Source organism: Sus scrofa, chromosome 7 (assembly GCF_054392235.1).
Source record: "Sus scrofa isolate SSC_HxYL_T2T_F1_AM1 chromosome 7, Sscrofa_HxYL_maternal_Yorkshire_Landrace_v2.0, whole genome shotgun sequence".
Lineage (NCBI taxonomy): Eukaryota > Metazoa > Chordata > Mammalia > Artiodactyla > Suidae > Sus > Sus scrofa.
Genome location: NC_139389.1, coordinates 61,341,640 through 61,359,696, shown reverse-complemented (window position 1 = coordinate 61,359,696; position 18,057 = coordinate 61,341,640). Strand labels below are relative to the sequence as shown.

The 18,057-nt window shown below is 44.5% G+C and overlaps 1 protein-coding gene across 8 annotated transcripts in view; it reads left to right on the top strand.

The window, feature by feature from the left end:
• The window catches only part of ZNF592 (zinc finger protein 592), a 59,982-nt gene that overhangs the window by 20,900 nt on the left and 21,025 nt on the right, over nt 1-18,057 (top strand). For 3 of the 8 annotated variants that reach the window (XR_014810386.1, XM_084968461.1, XM_021098901.2), the window contains 2 exons: nt 900-983; nt 11,185-13,447. Coding sequence is in view for 4 of the 8 variants with exons in the window: in XM_084968461.1 (XP_084824587.1) it covers nt 11,204-13,447 (2,244 nt within the window). In the remaining 4 variants the exon portion in view is untranslated. Of the gene's footprint in view, nt 1-899; nt 984-11,184; nt 13,652-18,057 lie in introns of all 8 variants that reach the window. The other 5 variants (XR_014810387.1, XR_014810388.1, XM_021098903.2 and 2 more) reach the window with 3 other exon arrangements.

Below are 18,057 nucleotides of genomic sequence, written 5' to 3'. Positions count from 1 at the left end.
AAGGGAACTCCTGGATATACTAGATTTGAGATGCCTATGCAAGTAGAAATCCATACTAGATTTGAGATGCCTATGCAAGTCTAGAGTTGGATATAATTTAGTGAGTGTCTAGGGTGAGGCTTGTGAAATAGCAGAAAAGAGAACATTTTACTGAAATAACAATAGTAAAGTTATGAAATTATGCCATGAGGAGGAATAATTGAAACAAAAGAGAGCATGAGGGGTGGAGGTGAGGTGACTGCTGACAAGGGCAGTCAGAGAAAGTCCTACCTTCTTCCTTGCCTATAGGAAGCCTGTGTCCCCTTGATGAGCCTTTGGTGGCACCACAGGTATGTGGCTGCCGGATGTTTTCAGTGGGGTATGGTGGAGAGGGCTTCAAGAACAGGGTCAGGGCCTTCCCTTTGTGCCCTCAGTGCCAGGCATAGGTCTTGGCATTTGGTAATTGTTTGATGGATTAACTTTCCCTTTCTGAACCTCAATTCTTCATGTATAAAATGAAGAGGTTGGAAAAAAAAAAAGAAGAAAAGGAAAAAAGAGAGAAGTGAAGAGGTTGGATTAATGCTCTGGAATCAACTGGAAGTTTTTTTAAAAAGGCAGGGATTAGAGTTCCAATTGTGGTGCAACAGGATCGGCAGCTTCTCTGCAGTGCCAGGACACCAGTTTGATCCCCGGCCCAGCACAGTGGGTTAAGGATCTGGCATTGCTGCAGCTGTGGCATAGGCTGTAACCATGGCTCGGATCTGATCCCTGGCCTAGGAATTCCCTATGTTTTGGGGTGGCCAAAAAGAAAAAAAAAAATGCAAGGAAGGGATCCATTTCAGACCTATTGAATCAGAATTTCCACAGTGAAGTCTGGGGTTCTGTGTTTTAAAGTCACTCCCCATGTTATTCTTTTGCAGTCAGTCCAGCAGCAGTCTGCAGACGGGCATTTGGAAGCCACTGGACCAGGTCATTTCTGAGGTCCCCTGCAGCTCTGACATCCTGTGAGTCTTTGTTAGAATGCTTGCAAATGTAATTCTCTTCCTGGGAATGGGATTTTTGATTGGGGTGGAAGGCCTGGAGGGGGAGAAGAGAAGCTGCCTCCGGGTAAGGGACACCTTGGGCAATGAGGGCAGGGCAGGCAGGGCAGGCAGGTGCCTCAGCCAGGGTTTGGAGAGGCCTCAAGGAATGTTTCTGGGAGGGGTGAGAGCAGTGACAGCCTATGTGCCATTGGGAGCCAGGTGTGTGTTAGTTCCTGGATGTAAAGGTCAAGGAAGCAACCCCAATGTTGTAGAGGCTCACAGACTGATAAGAAAACGTAGGATCCCAGTCTGCTGTGGGAAGTGTTGCCATAGAGGCAGGGAGGAGGAGAAGGGCAGAGGACTCAGAGAGGGCATCCAGGAGGAGGGACCCTGGAGCAGGAGCTTGGGGCTGAGGAGGAGTTCTCAGGCAGATGTATGTTTGGAGTGAGTCAGGGGAATAGCTTGAGCTCTGACACCCAGGCGTGACAGAGTTTGCGAGAACTGCCCATGACCAAAAGGTGCACTGGGAAGTGGCTGGAGAAGTGGGCACAAACCAGATGGGGTTGCATTCTGCATCCTGGGAGAAGGGTTTGAGCTCTGTTCTGCAGGTGGCAGGGATTTTGAGTAGGGATGTCTCTGATCAGATAAGTGTTTTACAGCAGCCATTCTGGCAAAGTGTGCCTTGGTGGAACTGAGACCAGACAGTGGAAAAGTCAAGCCAATTGCTCTGTTGTTGTGCCTGGGTCCACTGGGTCTCTTGTTTTCTTGTATACTGTTGAGGATCTCTTTGGGCTGTTTTCACTTGTTTGGTTTTGGGTTTTTTTTTTTTTTTGCTAATGATTAGAATATCAGGTACCTCATGAAATGAAGTGTTGGCCACTGACTCAGAAAGTCTGTGACTGGGGTCCCTTAGACCTATCCGCAGGCCTCAGATGTGTATTCGGGAAGGCAGTGGTATATATATATGGTAAAGAGTCTGCTTGTCTACTTTGGGAATTACTTTTTCTGCAAAATCCAATAGTTCTAGATTAACTTGCCCAGTTGCTATAGTCTAGCCTGTTCAAGGACTCAGAGATCTTTCAAGTTAGTTTAATTTTACACATTAAACCAAGGCTTGCTCAAGATCCTTACACAAGTAATTGGTGACAGCATAGGGGTGAAAGCTACTTATCTGTGGCTCACAGATTTTTATTCTTATTCTTTTAGCTCTACTATTCCCAGGCTGAAGCCTCATTCTGGGTCCATGAACAAGGAATTCTTTTTTTCTGTTTCCTTAGATCCAGTTAAAGTTTCATTGAGCTCCCTTCTCTTCCACCCATAGAAGCAGTGTCTCTTTCCGATCAGTGTTCCTGGCAGAGTCCAGCCTGAAGCTCCTGCAGGTCACGAGAGCAGCAGCTTACTCCTGTGCTTGCCTGCTCATTCCTCTTACCCAGCTTCCATTCCTGGTACAGAAGCTCTCCCACCTAGGAACCAGCTCAAGTACTTTGTCAGTATTTGCTGAGTAATCTCTCTGTCTCTATCTCTGTGTTTAGTACAGCTTGAGTTATTTTTTGCTTTATTATCCCCTGGGATGCCCTTTCTAAAATAGAAAGCTAAAGGTAACTTTCATTTATCCATTTTTAAACTCATAACTATTATAACAATACTTGAACACAGATTATATTAATATCTAAGCCATATTCAGTCATGTAGGACAGCAGGGTAAAGTGGTCACTTATAGGTTGTAAAACATACACACATCCTTCCTTTTAGTCCTCATGCAATAAGCAGTGGCAAATTCAAAGAAACTTAATTTTGTTGTCTTACAACCCTGTGTTCCCTAAATCATGTGGTCTTTCACTTACATTGTATAAATCTGTGGCATGGAGTTCCTGTCATGGTGTAGTGGTTACTGAATCTGACTAGGAACCATGAGGTTGCAGGTTCAATTCCTGGCCTTGCTTAGTGGGTTAAGGATCTGGCGTTGCCATGAGCTGTGGTGTAGGTCGCAGATGTGGCTCGGATCCTGCATTGCTGTGGCTCTGGCGTAGGCTGGTGGCTACAGCTCCGATTAGACCTCTAGCCTGGGAACCTCCATATGCCTCAGGAGTCGCCCTAGAAAAGGCAAAAAGACAAAAAAAAAAAAAAAAAAAAAATCTGTGACATATTATTTGCTTCCTTGTGTCATTAGACAGGATATACTGAATAGAGATCAGATTTTTCTTAAATTTGGAGTGCCTCTGCTCCCTTGATGTCCTGTTACTGAACTTTTATTAATCTGTTGTTACTGAACTTAATATTGTTAAGAAAAATGGATGACCAAGTTTAATGTTATTTGAAATTCAATGGCTTCAATGCTGAGAGAAAGTAAGCTCATGGGTTTAGCGACAATTTCTTGTTCTCAGTTCCTCCAAGCCATTTATTTATTTTCCTCCGAGCCTTTAAAAAAAAATTCTGGATTTGAATAAGTGTAGATATTACTATACTTTTTATTTTACCGGTAAAAATTTTAGTGTATTTTCTGACTAATGGATGAAGGTTTGTTTGTTTCTTTGTTTTGGTCCATACCTTTTACTTCAAACTTCAAAAATGCTGCTCTCTCCTCTCTAGTGTTTAAGGTTTGATGAACAAACCTATACTTCAGTTATCCTCCTCCTTTCCCTTAAATCTTCATCTCTCAGAATAAAAGAGTTTTAGTTTTTAGGCTCTCATTAGAAAGCTCTTCCATTTATCTACTCAATGTCATTTCTTAGGACTCTCCTTAAAGTGTGGGCAACCAGGAGTTCTCGTCGTGGCTTGGTAGTTAATGAACCCAACTATCATCCATAAGGATGTGGGTTCAATCCCTGGCCTTGCTCGGTGGGTTGAGGATCTGTCATTGCCATGAGCTGTGGTGTAGGTCGAAAACTTGGCTCAGATCTGGCGTGGCTCTGGCATGGGCTGGCAGCTACAGCTCCAATTGGACCCCTAGCCTGGGACCCTCTATGTGCCGCGAGTGCGGCCGTAAAAAGACCTAAAAAAAAAAAAGAGTGTGGGCAACCAAAACCATGCAGTACACACATTTTACTCTGGACACTGGTTTTGCATAAAGGCAGGGTCACAAGTTTTATTTTGTTTCCAGTGTCCTTTCTGATAATGCCTAGTATTTTCTGGGCCTTTTGTGATGAAACATGCAACATGTGTCTTAAGGGAACAGTCTAAGCTGATACTTCTCAATTGAGCAGTTTAGCTTAGAACACATTATTCTAAAAGTGTAATTGGAATTGCTTTTCCCTAAGTGTTCCTTCACATTTGTCTTCACTTATGCTTCTTTGTCATAATTTCACCTATTCATACAGCCTCCTGAGAATTTGTCTTTTAATTTTGCATTTTGATTACTGGAACAACTTTAAGGCCATTTGCAATCTTGAAGGTTTCATTTTATTGCTTCAACAAATATTTATTGAGTACCTAATGGAGAATACAGTGATACACAAGACAGATAAGCCTCTTCCCTCATGAATCTTACATTCTAATGTTTTTCTACTAGATTATTGGTTCCCAAAGCATTTTGAGTATGAGATCTTCTTTTCAAATTAATTTTTTCATGGACTCTCATTTACTAGTGGCGTTTTCAGTGGCTGGTCATCGAGAACACATTTGTGTGGATATGAAGTTGGTTCCCCCATGGGTTGAGAATTGTTATTCTAGGCAGTTTGTGAAACCATTAAGCTCTAGTCCAGAGCTGGTCAGTGGGTTTAAAAATTGCCATTGTTCATAGATTCCCGTAGATGACAGTCACTTGAAGATGTACATGCACACAACAACATGGAATTCATTCAGTTTGTTGCTTTTTGGTAGAATTTTGGTGTTGAAATTTGTAGGAATTCTGCCTACTAGTTCTGTCATAGTCATATTGTTTTTAATCCCTTTAAAGAATTCTAATAGGTTAATTAGACCTGATGAGATCCTTTCAAAATTAAGATGTTCCCTCCCTCTCACCCAGCTGATGGGTTTGTTTACCTAAGAGTTTGATAAAATTTCCTGGACAACTTGTAGATCCTGTAGTAAAAAAGTGGGAATTTTTATTTATTTATCTATCTATCTATTTAAGTTTCTAGGTCTTCCCTGAATAGGATCTTGTCCTGAGAGGATATAGTGTCAATCTGCCAGTCCTGTAGTTGTTCTTACCCCCAAGAGGGTTGTGCATGGTTCCACCACATCACTTTTTTATGAAATTTGCTCTTAGCCTAGGCCCCAGATAGCCAGTTAGCCAGTCTTACCTTTGACTAGGCCATTCCTCTGGATCACTGGGTGAGCTCACCATACCTGGATCTCGCTTGGTCTGACGCTTCGCTTCAGGGCGAGCCCCGATAAGTGCTCTGCAGGGTGGGCAGTGGTTCCTAGCCTGGTATTTGTGGACATGGGGCATTAGGATCTGGTAGGCAGCCACCCGTGGTTTGCTCTTTCCAACTTTGGCTGCTTGCAAAAGTTTGCAGACACTGGTGTATGCTGAAACTTTATTTTGACTACACCCTTACTTTCAATCGTTACCTCACTGATTTTCTAACTGACAATCTCTTGCTGAGTCATGTCAGATATGCCTTAAGAATTTTGTAGTCATGATTTTTAGAGTCCTCTTTTTAAGAAGTTCCTCAGATTTTTTGCCCTGCCTAATTTCTTCTTCCTTTGTATGTTAAAAATATAATTTGGAGTTCCCATTGTGGTGCAGTGGAAACAAATCTGACTAGTAACCATGAGGTTACTAGTTCAATCCCTGGCCTTGCTCAGTGGGTTAAGGATCCGGTGTTACCACGAGCTGCGGTGTAGGCCAGCAGCTGTAGCTCCAATTAGACCGCTAGCCTGGGAACTTTCATATGCCATAGGTGCGGCCCTAAAAAACAAAAATAGCGAAAAAAAAAAAAATTTTAGGAGTTCCCGTTGTGGCACAGTGGAAGTGAACCCAACTAGCATCCATGAGGATGAGGGTTCGATCCCTGGCCTCGCTCAGTGGGTCAGGGATCGGGTGTTGCCATGAGCTATGGTGTAGGTTGCATATCCTATGTTGCTGTGGCTGTGGTGTAGGCCTGCAGCTGTAGCTCCCATTCAACCCTTAGCCTGGGAACTTCCATATGCCACAGGTGCAGCCCTAAAAAGCAAAAAAACCCCAAACAAAAAATATAATTTAATAGGGAGTTCCCTTGTGGCTCAGTATGTTAAGGATCTGGTATTGTCACCACTGTGGCTCTGGTTACAGCTGTGGCACGGGTTCAGTCCCTGACCGGGGAACTTCCACATGTGGTAGGCGTGGCAAAAAAATTAATAAAATTACATAAGCTGGAACTCCCTGGTGGCCTAGAGGTTAAGGTGTTCTTTTGTTTTTTTCTTTTTGTTGTGGCATACGGAAGTTCCCAGGCTAGGAGTCGAATAGGAGCTGCAGCTGCCGGCCTACACCATGGCCACAGCAACGCGAGATGTGAGCCAAACCTGTAGCCAACACCCTAGCTCACCAACACTGGTATCGCCCGATTCTTGACCCACTGAGCAAAGCCAGGGATCAAACTGGAGTCCTCATGGATACTAATTGGGTTCGTTACCACTGAGCCACCATGGGAGCTTCATGGTTAAGGATTTGGTGGTGTTGCTGCGGTGATATGGGTTTGATCCCTGGCCCAGGAACTTCTACATGCTGCGGACGTAGTCCCCTCCAAAAAAATTACATAAGCATAACTTGAAATAAAGAGTTTGAATAAATAATTCATAAATGCAGGAAAAGAAAATAATTTCATCATCTGTTGAGATGCTTGTGACATTTTAGAGTATTCCTCTAGTCTTTTTCATAAAATCTATGTACATTAAATTTTTTTTTTTTTTAAATAGTGCCTCACCCTCGGCATATGACAGTTCCCAAGCTCTGCTGCCTGCCTACACCACAGCCACAGCAACGCCAGATCTGAGCAGCATCTGCGACCTACACCACAGCTCATGGCAATGCCAGAATCCTTAATCCACTGAGCAAAGCCAGGGATTGAACCTTCATCCTCATGGATACTAGTCAGCCTCGTTACTGCTGAGCCACAATGGGAACTCCCAGTATCTTTTTTCCCCTCATTTTATATTAGGAGCATTTCTCATAGCCTTAAATGTTGATCTGTAATGATCCCTAGTATTTAATTGTGTAAATGTACGGTAATTTATTGAACCAACTTCCTATTTTTGGAAATTTGTGTCTCATTTTTTGTTATAAAATAATTTTAAGTAATTCTGTAATGATTATTTTTGTCACATGCCTCTCTATTTCCTTAGGATAAATATCTGGAAGTGGGATTATTGGGCCTTATTATGTATTGCTAAATTGCTCTTTGTGACAGGTTGCATCACTTTCAAACTGCTTATTTTGCCACATCTTTGCCAACACTGGGGATTATTATTTTTTGAAAACCTTGGTCAACTTAATATGCCAAAAATGTTTCTCATCATTTTAATCTGTATTTCTCTAATTTCTTGTGAGGTTGAAACTTTTTTTTTTTTTTTTTTTTTTTTTTGGTCTTTTTAGGGCTGTACCCATAGCATATCATCAAAGTTCCCAGGCTAGGGGTTGAATAGGAGCTACAGCTGCCGGCCTACACCACAGACATAGTAACACCAGATCTAAGCCGAGTCTGCAACCAAACCATAGCTCACCAACACTGGCAACGCCAGATCCTTGACCCACTGAGCGAGGCCAGGGATCAAACCCACATCCTCATGGATACTAGTTGGATACATAACTTGCCGTGCCACAGTAGGAGCTCTGAGTTGGCAACTTTTGTTATGTATTAATCATCCATTTGTAGTTGTTCTTTTTTTAATTGCCTACTCATCACTTTTGCTCATTTTTCTAATATGTTGCTTATCTTTTATTAACTACTTTTTAAGGGCCTTTTATATATTGATAAAGATATTAATGATAGTAACTATCGTATGTTGCAAATATTCCTTGTTGTTGTTTGCCTTTTAACTATGTGCTAGCAGGTTTTTGATGAATAGAAGTTTTTATTGTTAGTCTTTTTCTCTACAATGCCTTTTTTTTTTTTTTTTGGTTTTTTAGAGCCATCCCTACACCACAGCTCATGGCAATGCCAGATCCCCAACCCACTGAGCAGGGCCAGGGATTGAATGCGCATCGTTATGGGTTCTAGTTGGGTTTGTTACTGCTGAGCCACAGCAGGAACTCCCTCCTTTGCCCTTATAACAGGGTACATTTTTATTAATATATATTTTCTACTTATAAACAACTTGATACTTACTTTAGAACAAAGTTTAAAGAAATGCAAACACTTAGGTACACTTTGGATCCTTCATTCACAGTTATTGATTGCTGCTGTTTTTGGTTTTCCTTACTAGGGCTAAATAGAAAACAGGATTTGATCTTTGGCTTTTAAAAGTGTCAGCTTTGGTATTTAAAATTCAAAGGTTATAAGTGTTTGTCCTGCTGCTGATGTTATCTTGAGCTGCTACACCATTTATTAGCTCTGATTTTCCTAGCAAAAGATAGCTTTTGCTCTGACTGCTGACCATTCTCAGCCAATCCCAGAGATTTCTCTTTGCGTGGAGGACATTACTTTCTTCTGATGCAGTATCTCTCTGCTTCAGGTCCCTATGACTTCAAGTTAGACAGCAGTAGTCTCCTTGCTAATGGTTGCACACAGCACCAAGTACAACCCCTCCATCCCTCACATGCTTTCTCAGCTCTTTTAAAAGACCAATCTATTTTACCCTTCCCCCTCAATCTTTTTTTCCTAGACAGAAAAGGGGGGGTGGGTGGGAGGTGAAGATAAGCTTATAAGGCAAATATCACACAAATGTTTCCTTATAGTTGGGATCAGCATGGTAGTTCCCGTGTATTGGGATGCTTATTGCCTCCACTGATGTCCAGTATATTCCCCCTCGCTTATTAACTCCAGCATTTCCTTTTCCATAAGACAATCGTTTGTTGTCTGGAAACATTACATCTCATTTCAGTGAGATGTTCTGCCAACCTCTATTTAGTTAAGATAATTGGTATTTTACTTTATTATTATCTCCCATAATTAGATATCTTCCCAGTGGAGGGGTCTATTTCATTTGCTGTGAGAACGCTTAAGAAGGCAGATGTGTTTTGTTGGGGCTTGGGGGTGAAGGGACTAAAAACCAAACCTTGCAAGCCTATTGATCCCACGGGGTGGTAATAGATATACCTCTGCCATGCCAGCTGCTCCCCTGTGGCTTTTTTCTTTATTTTCCTTTTTAAAATTTATAAAAGCAATCTACTAGCACACAAAAAAGTTGTGAAACAATAATCCACAGTAATCCCACCACCTTGCATAATGACTTTTCACTTTTAATCTTGGCTTAAATACATAATTAGTTTTACGTTATTATAGTAAAACTATAATAACATTATAGTTATTATAATGACAACGTTTTTGTTTGTTTTTCCTTTATGGCTACACCTGCAGCATATGGAAATTCTCAGTCCAGGGGTCGAATTGGAGCTGCAGCTTCCAGCCTATGCCACAGCAACACTGGATGCAAGCCACATCTGTGACCTTCACCCTGGTTTATGGCAACTAATCCACTGAACGAGGCCAGAGATTGAACCCGCATCCTCACAGAGACAGTGTCAGGTTAACCCACTGAGCTGTAATGGGAACTCCTGTATATTTTTTTCAAACTTAATGCTGTAAGTAGTTTTCCATGTTACTATGTAGATTTCATAATTGGGATTTAAAAAAAAAAATTTTTTTTAGCTTCACCCACAGCATACAGAAGTTCCTAGGCCAGAGATGGAACCTGAGCCACAGCAGCAACCCAAGCCTTAACCCACTGCAGTGACAACACTGGATCCTTAACCCACTGTGCCACAAGAGATCTCACATAATTGGGATTTTTAATTACTACATTATAGTCTATCAGTTATTTAACCATTCCTTGTCCTTGGACATTTAGATTTTTTGTGTGTGTTGTTTTAATAATACTGTACGCTTTTGCATATAGCTTTTGGGGCTATTTATTCTTAGGATCAATTTCTGGCAGTGGGGTTTCTGGACCCAAGGATTTGCCCCTTACCTGGTTCTGTGTAGCTACCAGACTGCTCTCTAAAAGAATTGTGTCATTCTGCATTCACAAAGGTTATTAGTACAACTGTGGTGCCGGAAATAACATAAGCAAGTAAGGCTCTGGGATGCTGAAGCAGATGCTGGATTTATGGGCTGTATATGGGAGATGGTAGAGTTTTTCTTCCTCATTCCAGCAGGCTGGAGCCAGCCAGCTTCACATCTCATCTCAGTGTATTAGTAATTTCCTAATGGAAGGCCTCTTTCCTCGGGCCTTGGGTTTCCCCTGTTGCGGTAGTTTTGTAGCTCTGCTCCAGCTCATGAAGAAAACAGGTAGATTTTCATTTCTTTGTGTATTAATTTAAAGTAAAATTTAGGGCTTCTCCAAAACTTTTCTATGGCTAATTTGATAACTATGTGCTTCTCTGAGAGTCACCCTGTCCCTCAGGCTTAGTGGTCCATTCATCAACCAGTAATGGAGTTAGGGTGAAAATCAAGGAATCAAGTAGACACTGACTAGGAAAAAAAATACCTAGGGGGTGGTATAATTTGCTAGGGTTTATTTATGAGACAGCTTAAATCCCGGCAATAGTAAATCATTTCGGATTTGATAGAATTCCTGTAGCAAAAACCCAAGTTATACAAAGTTAATGATTAATCACTAAAAGTAAATTTGCAGAAGTTATAGCCAAGTCTCACATATGAATTAGAAGTTCTCTAAAGAAAGGAAGTGTTGAGCTGTGTCTTTTTTAATTTTTTAATTTTTGTAATGGGCTGAGTGATTGGTTTCTTGCTAGTGCTTATGGTCACAGAACGATAGTATTCCGGGAGAAATTGAGAGTGTGCATGAGTGTACTCTCTTTTTGGCTATGTAACCAACCAGGAATTTCCAGGTATTGATGTTTAGAGCCTGCCAGGCCAGCTTGTCACTACATATTAACTTTTCTTTTCCCTCTTCCCCCAACATCCCCAGCATTTTGGGAACCTGTTGGGGTAAAACTCAGATGTGTGACTTCCCATAGTATGGGGATTTGTGTGTGGATGTGCTGGCTGCATGTATTAGTGTGATGGGTATGTGATGAAGATGATGCTGGACAGAGCCTGCTGGGATCCTGGTGATCACTGATTCTGTTCTGTTTTTGTTATAGCCCTTGCCAGCATCCAGCCATGGGGGACATGAAAACTCCAGATTTTGATGACCTTCTGGCTGCCTTTGACATCCCAGACCCCACCAGTCTTGATGCCAAGGAGGCCATCCAGACCCCCAGTGAGGAGAATGAGAGTCCTCTCAAACCTACAGGCATGTGTATGGATGAGAATGTGTCCTTGTCTCACTCAGGATCAGCCTCAGATGTGCCGGCGGTAAGTGTTATTGTCAAGAACACCAGCCGCCAGGAGTCGTTTGAAGCGGAGAAAGACCATATTGCTCCAAGCCTCCTGCACAATGGTTTCCGGGGCTCAGACCTTCCTCCAGATCCCCACAACCTAGGCCACAACTGTGGGAAGTTTGATTCCACTTTCATGAATGGAGATAGTACCAGGAGTTTCCCTGGCAAGCTGGAACCTTCCAAGTCAGAGCCGTTACCCACTTTTAACCAGTTCAGTCCAATCTCTAGCCCAGAACCCGAGGATGCCATCAAAGATAATGGGTTTGGAATAAAGCCCAAGCACTCTGACAGTTATTTCCCACCCCCTCCTGGGTGTGGACCTGTGGGGGGCCCAGTCTTGGAGGCTCTGACTAAGTTTCCAGTCCCAGAGCTGCATATGTTTGATCACTTTTGTAAGAAGGAACCCAAGCCTGAACCCCTGCCCTTGGGGAGTCAGCAGGAGCAGGAGCGAGGTGGGCAGAAGACAGTGGACCCTCACAAGGAGCTGGATGCCAGTCGATTCTTTGGGGAAGCTTTGGAGTTCAATAGCCACCCTGGCAACAGCATTGGAGAACCTAAGGGACTTGGCCCAGAGCTCGGCACCTGCTCATCAGTGCCCCCTAGGCAGCGTCTGAAGCCAGCTCATTCCAAGCTGTCCTCTTGTGTTGCAGCGTTGGTGGCCCTGCAAGCCAAACGAGTTGCTAGTGTCACCAAGGAAGATCAGTCTAGCCACACAAAGGATCCCTCAGGGCCCACAAAAGAGGGCTCCAAAGGCAGCCCCCAAATGCCCAAGTCACCAAAGAGTCCCCGGAGCCCTCTGGAGGCCACTAGAAAAAGCATCAAGCCATCGGATAGCCCTCGGAGCATCTGCAGTGACAGCAGCAGCAAAGGCTCCCCTTCTGTGGCTGCCAGCTCTCCACCAGCGATTCCCAAAGTCAGAATCAAAACCATTAAGACATCATCAGGGGAAATCAAACGGACTGTCACAAGGATCCTGCCAGACCCTGATGATCCCAGTAAGTCCCCTGTTGGGTCACCCCTAGGAAGCACTGTTGCTGAAGCCCCGAGTGAGGTGGCAGAGGATGAGGCCACTGCCATGCCTGGAGAAGAGCACTTTGCTGAGGTGGGCACAAGTTCAGGGAGCCCCCAGGGTGACACAAAGGGGGATGAGAGTGTGATGAAACCCAGTGAATCTTCATCTTCCTGCTGCAGCTCTGGGTCCCGAGGCTCAAAGGGGGCTGCTGCAGGGGCACAGATGGGCAAGAAGCAGCAGCAGAGCACAGCACTGCAGACATCTGCCCAGGCCCCTGCCAACCTCCTGCCCAAAGCCGTGCACCTGGCCAACCTGAATCTGGTCCCCCACAGTGTCGCCGCATCAGTGACAGCCAAGTCCTCAGTGCAGAGGCGGAGCCAGCCGCAGCTCACCCAGATGTCGGTGCCCCTAGTCCACCAGGTGAAAAAGGCTGCCCCACTGGTTGTAGAGGTCTTCAACAAGGTCCTCCATAGCTCCAACCCTGTGCCCCTCTATGCACCAAATCTCAGCCCTCCCGCGGACAGCAGGATCCACGTGCCGGCCAGTGGGTACTGCTGCCTGGAGTGTGGGGACGCTTTTGCCTTAGAGAAGAGCCTGAGCCAGCACTACGGCCGGCGGAGCGTCCACATCGAGGTGCTGTGCACACTGTGCTCCCAGACGCTGCTCTTCTTCAACAAGTGCAGCCTGCTCCGGCACGCCCGTGACCACAAGAGCAAGGGGCTCGTCATGCAGTGCTCTCAGCTGCTCGTGAAGCCCATCTCTGCGGACCAAATGTTCGTGTCAGCCCCTTCGAACTCTACGGCACCAGCAACCCCAGCTCCTCCTTCCTCCCCCAAACACGGCCTCACTTCGAGCAATGCCAGCCTTCCCCTTCCAGCTTTGCCGCTCTACCCAGATCCTGTGAGGCTCATCCGGCACAGTATCAAGTGTCTCGAATGTCACAAGCAGATGCGCGACTACATGGCTATGGCTGCACATTTCCAGAGGATGACGGAGGAAACCGAGGGGCTGGTAAGCAGACCGTCTCTCTGTGATAAGCCCCTGGTTCACACAGGTCCCGTGTTTGGGCATGGAGAGAACAGCTCATTGATGGGGCAGTGATGGCATCTTAAGAGCCTTAGAAGAGGAATCTGGCTTGATGGATATGTAATGCTTGGTGTTTATTGGGAAAAGCATCTTGCCCACAACTGAGGGGAGACCCTGAAGATTTAAGAGGTGTGTTTATGGGCACTCAACTCCCACTCCAGTGGGCTGCCAGGGCCCAGTGTTGAACCTGTGCTAGGTCCCTGCTGAATGGCCCCTGGTCCCTGACAGCCGTCAGCATAGTCCTTGCGCATGCCCAGAGAACTTGGGGGCAGAGGTAGGTGCTTGCATCTCAGTCGGAACTTCTGAGGACATTGTCTTTACCAAGCTGTGGTGCCCCACATAGACACAGATGGTTTTGCAGTATCCCTGTGGTATTAGGGCCAGTGGCAGGGTTGCTGTGGAAGGAAAGAGAGTAGACTGACACTTGGACCCTGAGGCAAAGGCTTGGGGTTTCTTCCTTTCATCTCTGTTCTCACCACTAAGAAAGCGACTGCTATTATCTCTTGTTCTGATCCCTGGTTATACTTGATGAGATCTGTGTATGTATGTGTTTGAAGGCATTCCATGCTGAAAACAGTCTTTGGCCCCCTGTGTGTCAGTGGTTGCATTAGCATAGTCTTGTGAAGGAGCAGGCCTCCAGATGGCGCTTTTCTTCCTTCTCCAGGTGGCTCTCTTCACGACTTAGCCAAGCCACCCCCTTACCAGGCCTTCCTGAGCTAGAACCACAGAGGCCTAGAAACAAAGTAAAGTAGCTCTTTTTACTTGAGTTCACAGTGGCCTGGGCACCTGTTGGTGTCTTGATGCCCTCTGCACATGTGTTCCGAGTGCCCACGGTGTGCACGGAGGCGGGGATGCCTGCAGGAGGAAGTCAGACTGTTCCTCCAGGAGCTCCTAGTGGCTCATCAGGGCTCCCCACCCTAACTGCTACAGTGTGAGGCAGGCTAAGACTGGGGTTAAAACAGACTTACAAACACATTTGCACAGAGCTCCTCAGGGGATTCATTCATTGTGGTTCTGGGCGTGGGGAAGGTGCCTTGTGGATGTGATGTGTAAGTTGAACCTGCAAGGATGAGTTTGAAAGACATAGAGGGGCAAGGGGTGTTCGAGGTATAGGGAATAAAGGTATGGGAAAGGGCACAGTGCTGTGAGGAGCAGGGGGTTGGTGGGAGTGAGGCTAGCCTAGGGAGTGTTGGGGAAGAGACAGGAGGTAGAATTTGGTAGGCAGCCCTGCGCAGGGGCCAGCAAGGTGCCATAAGTTGCTGTTGCCTCTCATCTTCACCTTCTCTGTTGCAGTTTGCATTTTCTTTTTGATAAGTCAAGTGCAGTGTGGCCCCCAGGCCCTTTACTTGGGGGGTGGGGGGTGGGTAGTCTTGCTGTGCCAGCCTGGTGGACTGGGCAGGAGCACTTCTTCTGAGGCATGTGATCAGAACCATTGCCAGTGGAGGCCTGATGCCTGAGCGGGCTGCTGTCTGTGTGTAGGATCCCAGACCAGCATCCTTCTCATCCTGCGTCGTCTCCATGTCATTCTCTAGTGGGAACTGGACCAGAGGGAAAGGGAGAGAGTATCCAGGAAGGCCATGGGGATTCTCTCAGTCCAGCTCTATTCCCTCACAAAACCTGCCATTAGGTGTGGCCTCAGAGTCTTAGGGAAATGGTAAGGCTTGAGTTCTGGGATTGCAATCTAGCCTTGTTGGCTGTTGGCTTTGGGTTTCTTAAGATGGTATCAGGCTTCAGGCCATATCAGAGGCAGGCAGTGAACCGGTGGGGTGGGGTTGGGCTCCACTCACTCTAGGGGAGGGACTGTTAGACAGCACGTCTGGGGCTTTGACATCTTCCTGAGAATCTGAACTGGATATGCCTCCCTCTGCAGTAGCTGGCGAGGTCCTTCCCCTTACATTCCAAGCCACCTTGTTGGGCAGATGTCTGTTTGGAAAGACTCTTTCTTGTTCTTAAGCTTTTGTTTACCTATAATGTCAACATCACATCTAACAAAATTAATAACTGTTCTTTAATATTACCTAATACAAGTCCATATTCAACTTTTCCCCTTCATGTCATAATTGTCTTTTTTTTTTTTTAATGATCGTACCCTCGGCATATGGAAGTTGCTGAGCCAGGGATTGAATCCAAGCCAAAGCTCCAAACTACACCACACCTGGAGCAATGCCGGATCCTTTAACCCACTGGGTTGGGCCAGGATCAAACCTGCAACTCTGCAGCTACCTGAGCCTCTGCAATCGGATTCTTAACCCACTACACCACAGCAGAAACTCCCATAATTGTCTTTTTACAGTTGCGTATGTTTTGAATCAGGATCCAAATGTGACCATGTGTTGTATTTGTTTGTTATATGTTTTAAATTTCTCAGTCTAGAACAGTATCTCTTCCCTACTCCACCCACCAGAAAACTGCCCCCCACCTTTTTTCATGTCACTTATTTGTTGAAGAAACTGGGTCATGTGTCCTGAGAATTTTCCAAGACAATTCTGGGTTTGATTAATTGCTTGAGAATTTTTCATGTACTTAATTTATTCTTCTGTATCCCATATTTTATCTGTAGGCTTGAAGTTAGCAATAAAACTTGATTATATTCAGGTTCAGTCTTGAGTGGGAATACCATGTTCTTCATAATTCATGACTTCAGGGAGGCACGGAGTGCCTGATTGTCTCAGTTTTAATAATGCTAAACTTGATCAGTGAGTTTAGGTTAGTGATGTTTTGATCCTTTCCTTATAAAGTTTCCTTTTTTTTTTTTGGCCTCACCTGAGGCAAGCCAGGGATCAAACTTGTGCCACAGCAGTGACCTGGAGCTACAGCAGTGACAGTACCAAAACTCCAACCACTAGACCACTAGGGAACTCCTAGAATTTCCTATCTTTTACCTAATAATTTTAATTCCCATTAATAATTCCTTCTTGAGGGAGTTCCCTTCGTGGCACAGTGGAAATGAATCTGACTAGGAACCATGAGGTTTTGGGTTCAATCCCTGGCCTCGCTCAGAGGGTTAAGGATCTTGTGTTGCTGTGAGCTGTGGGTTACAGACATGGCTTGGATCTGGTGTGGCTGTGGCTGTGGCATAGACTGGCGGCTATAGCCCCGATTAGACCCCTAGCCTGGGAACCTCCGTGTGCTGTGGGTGTGGCTGGACCTAAAAAGACCAAAAAAAAAAAAAAAAAAAAAAAGACCCCCCCCAAAAATTGCTGCTTGAATTGGTAATTTTATTAGGAATTGCAGAAAGGGGGAGTTCCTGTCATGGCTCAGTGGAAACGAATCTGACTAGTAACCATGAGGTTGCAGGTTTGATCCTTGGCCTCTCTCAGTGGATTAGGGATCTGGCATTGACGTGAGCTGTGGTGTAGGTTGCAGATGTGTCTCGGATCTGATGTTGCTGTGGCTGTGGTGTAGGCCAGTGGCTACAGCTCTGATTCGACCCCTAGCCTAGGAACCTCCGTATGTTGCGAGTGTGGCACTAAAAAACAAGAGGAAAAAAAAAAGGAATTGCAGGAAGGTGCTTTAAACTTTGTATCTTTCTCATTTATTAGCTGGAATTCTGTATAAAATATCTTTCCCTCTTCATTGAGGGTTATTAGTTTATCCTGAAAGATAGTTTATGTTGAAAAATGGATTACATTTGTTTCCTTTAGTTGACAATTTTCCCAGTAGTGAGTTGATATCCCAACAATCTTAAATAGTATTTTGAGAGTCCCTCTATTATTTTTTAAATTGTGGTGAAATACGTATAACACAAAGTTTACCATCTTAGCCGTTTTTTAAATGTACAGTTTATTAGCATTAAGTACATTCACATTGTTGTGCAGTCAATTTCCAGGGCTCATTTCATCTTGCGAAACTGAAATGCTCATCCCATTAAATAACAACTCCCTAATCCCCCCCCAACCACCATTCTGCTTTCTGTTTCTATGAATTTGACTATTCTAGGTATCTCACTTTTTAAATGGAATCATACTGTATTTGCCTTATTAATAAATATTCTTCACCCTGCCCTAAACATCAGTTCTTTTTTTTTTTTTTCTCCTCGTCTTTTTGTCATTTCTAGGGCCACTCCCACGGCATATGGAAATTCCCAGGCTAGGGGTCCAATTGGAGCTGTAGCCACCGGCCTACACCGGAGCCACAGCAACGCATGATCCGAGCAGCTTCTGCGACCTCCACCACAGCTCACTACAACGCTGGATCCTTAACCCACTGAGCAAGGCCAAGGATCAAACCCCCAACTTCATGGTTCCTAGTCGGATTCGTTAACCACTGTGCCACGACGGGAACTCCTTTTTTTTTTAAACATTTTTAAAAAGGTAGAGTTGATTTACAGTGTTGTGGCAATTTCTGCAGTATTTGTCTTTTTTTAATTTCATTTAATTTTTACTTTTTTAAATTTATTTTTGTTGTTGTTGTTATTATTTTTTAATAGTTATTTCCCCAACACATTTTTTTTTCTACTGTACAGCATGGTGACCCAGTTACACATACATGTACACGTTCTATTTTCGCACATTATCATGCTCCATCATAAGTGA